Here is a 4,538-nt window from a genome sequence, read left to right as displayed (position 1 = left end):
TTAAGTTAGTAATGTTTTATATTATGTTACTTTTATATATTATTTAATTTAAAACACATCAAAATTAAATCTATAGTAATATATAATACTACTACGATGTAAATATTAAAAATTGCTAAGGTAAGTATATATAAAATTTTAATAAATAAAATAATAAAATTATTAAATATTAAATTAAAAACAATATAAATATATATTTAAATTGTTTAAAAGATCATATAAATAGATTTAAAATAAACTTAGCTTAACCATTTATAAATATAGACAAATTTAGACAATTTTATGTCCATATTTTGAGCCAAACCAAGTTTAGGCAAACATTAAATGTGTTAATTCAGGCATAAGTCTGATCCAAACCCAAACTATGAACACCTCTATATGCATTTTTAGATACCCAAAAAAGGTTTTTTTTTTTTTTTTTTATACAAGCTTAATAGCTTTGGCAGTTGGCAGCTAGAAGAATGGTATAAAAACAGTGGATTAACTTATGGACAAAGCATCAAATAAACATGTTTTAAATAAACTAGAAGATATTGTAAAGTAGATGACCAAAATTCTTCTATGGAAAAATGTCGATTACAGCAAGCTCAGCTAATAAGTGCTCGGTGGTATCTTTGAGTTGAGTTCATAGATTTTCCTGCGTTACATGTAGCAAGAAACAATCTCTTTTGGCTCACCAAGAGATTTGTTCGAGAATGCGACCACCAAGACAATAAGCTCAAATTCTGTGTTGTTAGGGCAGGTTGGTTCTCTCAACTGCTCTTGCATCGGCTGACTTTGGGAAAACCTTTGATATCATAGTAACGGAGAATTACGGTCTTGATTTCTGATTGTTTCTCATTTTGTTGCTATCATGAGTTGAATTATTCTGTGGTATGCAGTCAAAAGTCGAGGTTCCCTGTCTTGGAGGAACTAGACCAACCACCTGACGTGCCATATGATGTTCCACTTGAACCATCGACAGGGGCCTGATTTAGACATTCTAAAACCAAATACCGTCGCTTTTGCAACTTGATTGAAAAGGTTGTTGCCTCAAGAATCACAGGAACCTGATCACGGTGCGGTTTATAATTCAGTGGTAAAATTGTGCAAGATACGAGTAAAACTGACAATTACCTTGCCATAGATCTCTAAGTAATGAATAGATCAAGCTGTACAAGATCAGGATTAAGGCTCATGCTAATAAACCTGTGTGTTGATGCGTGCAACCTTATGCACATTCAGAAAGCCAACCATATCCTGGTAACCGGTGAGGAGTTGTGCCAATTCCTTGTCTTCATCTGACCGAAGCATCAAATGAGACCAATAAGTCCGTACAAATTTGAAATAAAAAAAAACAAACACAATAAGCACAAGGTACAGACAGGCAAAAAACCTTGAATGGCCTTGACAGAAAGTAATGTGTCTGCCATGTGCTGCCATCGTTTACAGAAGGATGGTGAAAGAAGGGAAGGAGGAAAGGTTATTATGGCGACTGAATTTGAAGACCGGACCATGCTTTTGAGATATCTAATAAATGAAAGCATATCCCACTCCTGCAATAGTTTATATTAGCAGAAGTAAAATGAACTACAAACTGAAAATTGATGTAGCATCAAAGAGACTTCTAAGACTACAACTTCTACAGTCCAAAAAAGGCGCAAAAACATTTAAAAATATTCTTCACTTGCAAGGGAACCGTTAAAAAGAAGGAAAAATAAAAAGGAATTTATAATAGTTGAACAAAAAAATTAAAAACTTTCCACTAACCATGTTCGAATATGCACATTGTGGAGCACAAAATGATTGGATAGCTATACGACCAGCACATGAAATGCTGCCATCATTTCTATGACATAGCCAAAAGAGAACAAGGAATGACTGATAAATATACCAAAATGAAAAGAAAGAAAAAGGGAAATAAGGTAATGGCAAGTTAGTTGAGACACTAAAAATAGGACTCTGGAACTTCACACAGGATTATTCATAGAGCTGTAGGGAGATGGCTATAATAATAAAATAAAATATTAACAAATATGGCTGCATGTCAAATGTTTCCAATGTCATGAATATATAAATATGAAAGCAAACAATGATACCGTGGAAACTGGGATAAAAATGTTGCACAACGGTCTCGAAGAGTGGAAAGATCAGGACAATCTTGGATGCTAACACAATCTATGCGTGGTCCATTTATGAAGTGCCTCTCTAGGGGCTTCCTCAAATCAAATTCATTAGAGTACTCATGTTTACTATCTGCACCATGTTCACATAAAGGGCTATGAGTAGAAGTTTAAGGAGTGAAAAGCAAGAACAAGGGTCAAGAAGAGTGCATTTTCAAACAAACACCTGCTAATGCATCAAGTTTTAAACTGAAAAGTAATAAACTGTTACGAGTTGAAAGAGTAACTCTTTTCTTACTCTTACTTAAGAAACAAAAGCAAGCATTAACGTTTGTTAACCCTGCAAGCAAAATGAACAAAGAATATACCACGGATAAACTACCTCTTTGTCCATCGAGCTGACTTTCACCAAAATACTTCTTATACTGCCAAGCAATTCTCAGACCTTTCTCCTGCAAGTTCCTTTTAATATGCCATTCACATTCTTAGTCTTTAAATAAAACTGAGAAAGAAGACAAAGAGAAAAAGGAACCTGATCTGGATCGCGTTCCTGGGATTTGTCATCTTTGGATGCAGCAGGACTTGGCAAAGTACCCAAAAAACCCCTTGGATCTCTGGCTGGACTAGAATAGAGAAGAGGTTGGCCGAGAACAAGTCCCTGAGCCATGAAATTCCTCAACAAAAGCATGTGATGAGGTGCTTCTGCGTCTTCCATCACCATAACTAGACTTCCCAATGGGAACCCACCACCCAGTATCTCTGAATATCAAGTAAAAACTATTCAATAACAGAACAAATCACCTCAAAGAACTGAGAGAAAGCAAGGCCAAAAAAGAATGTTAGACAGTGATAAGAATAGTGTATGACATTACTGTCAAGATCGGGTATCCCAGAAGATAGAAAGACCGTGCCATTTGGCCCACACTTAAGTCCGGGGCCATGAGATGGGGCTGCAGTGGAAAGGTTTCGAGAGAAGGTACTTGTCCGAGTCTTGGCCGCAGCCATAGCAGTAGCAACAGTAAAAAATCAAAACACCACTCAATGAAGTGATCTGAGACTTTCCTGGTTTAACTGCAGCAAGCAATACCCAGTTGCACAGTTAATCAAAACAAAACCTAAAAACCCAAAAAATAACTATCATTGAAGATGTCGAAATCAGCAATGGAATCAACTAAACAAGAAAAAAAAACATGATTATCATAACCACAGGATTAAAATTAAAAATGTTATATTTAACTTAAATTTGAGCTATTTTCCATTCAAACCTTTACCTATCCATTCAAAAGCATGTATATGGAACCACCCATCTTGGCTAAAATCAATGAACATAGAAAGAAGTATAACCTTCAATAACCCATATTGTTTTTCATTATTTTTTAAGATGTATTTTTCTCTTTTCAGTCAAGCTTTTTATCGAATATATGGTACGCAGCTGATTGGTAAAGTTTACCAGACATCAAAAAAGCTCCAAAAGAGTGTTATTCTTTTGCTTTTCTGTCTAAGTAACAAAACAGGGAAGAATTAAATTCTCACCTTGCTCTCTTGAAAGAGAAAATTACAGCAACTGCTTCAAACTCTTCGGCTTCAAGTTTCCTGCCTCAAGAGTTGGCCGTTTTCAGAGTAATTATTTGCGTTTTCGTTTTGTTTAATCGATGTTTTTCAGGTTTTATGAAGCGGAGCTACTTGTTTGGACTTAACCCATTAGTTATTTCACTGGGCCAATGTTAGGCTTAGATTTATAATTAATTAATCTTTTATAAATATCTAAACTATATATAATTCTCTCTATGCTTATAATCTGCCTGATATGAAGAATGGAAAAGAGTAATGATGAAAAATTTGCTAATCCAATGATTAAGATTCATAGCTAATTTCTTATATATAGTTTAACTGTTAGATTAAGAAAATTTTCATTCTTATTTAAACTCATGTTCTTTAGACCGTTGTTGTATAGTATTTTCATAAGGAAAATGTTTGTTGTTTAAAAATTATATGTTCAAAGTTTTCACTTTGGGTCCAAATGAGTTTTAGCTCGATTAGTATCGACATTGTTGTTTATGTAGGAGGACGTAGGTTCAAGTGCATTGAAACGCATTTATCCTCCTATTTAAGGGTTGGAGAGGGATTGTGAGCAGTTCTAGGCATTTGTATTAAAAAAATGTCCAAATGGAAGATAATAATTCTCTTATATACCCTTTGTGATTGTTTAAAAATAAAAGCAAAAAAGTCTCTCATCTAAAATATTTTCAAAGCCAATTCTCTCTTATCTTTTATTATCTGGGTGCTCAAACTTCGAGTAAAATTGAATTAACCAACCGAACCAGTCTAATTTGGCGAACCAGTCTAATTTGGCTAACCAGTCGGTTAATCGATCTAGCTCGGTTGGAGGCCAATTAAAGGTTTTTTGAAATTTTAGTTAACTGTTAATTCGGATCG

At 34.4% G+C, this 4,538-nt stretch overlaps 1 protein-coding gene across 2 annotated transcripts; it reads right to left on the bottom strand.

Moving 5' to 3' along the window:
• Nucleotides 1-480: 480 nt before the first annotated feature.
• LOC108476809 (elongator complex protein 4) lies at nt 481-3,846 on the bottom strand. Of its 2 annotated transcripts, none has more exons than XM_017779149.2 (9): nt 3,636-3,846; nt 2,975-3,173; nt 2,635-2,861; nt 2,485-2,554; nt 2,079-2,235; nt 1,750-1,828; nt 1,376-1,535; nt 1,189-1,280; nt 481-1,049 (listed from the first exon to the last, which is right to left on the bottom strand). In XM_017779149.2, exons 2-9 carry the CDS (start codon nt 3,105-3,107, stop codon nt 882-884), a joined length of 1,086 nt encoding a protein of 361 aa, XP_017634638.1. In that variant the 5' UTR covers nt 3,108-3,173; nt 3,636-3,846; the 3' UTR covers nt 481-881. The 2 variants fall into 2 exon arrangements, with proteins under 2 accessions (XP_017634638.1, XP_052878449.1); XM_053022489.1 differs by lacking the exon at nt 3,636-3,846 and adding an exon at nt 3,374-3,609.
• Between the last annotated feature and the right edge of the window lie 692 nt (nt 3,847-4,538).

The sequence above is a fragment of the Gossypium arboreum genome, chromosome 12 (assembly GCF_025698485.1).
Source record: "Gossypium arboreum isolate Shixiya-1 chromosome 12, ASM2569848v2, whole genome shotgun sequence".
Lineage (NCBI taxonomy): Eukaryota > Viridiplantae > Streptophyta > Magnoliopsida > Malvales > Malvaceae > Gossypium > Gossypium arboreum.
This window is presented reverse-complemented; position numbering and strand designations above follow the sequence as displayed.

Bases quoted from the DNA above. Each gene is read 5' to 3' on its own strand.
- LOC108476809 (XM_017779149.2), bottom strand. From the start codon at position 3,107: ATGGCTGCGGCCAAGACTCGGACAAGTACCTTCTCTCGAAACCTTTCC. The intron at 2,236-2,484 runs GTAGTTTATCCG...AACATGGTGCAG, and splicing joins TCAGCTCGATGGACAAAGAG to ATAGTAAACATGAGTACTCT. The intron at 1,281-1,375 runs GTTTTTTGCCTG...TGCTTCGGTCAG, and splicing joins TTCTGTCAAGGCCATTCAAG to ATGAAGACAAGGAATTGGCA.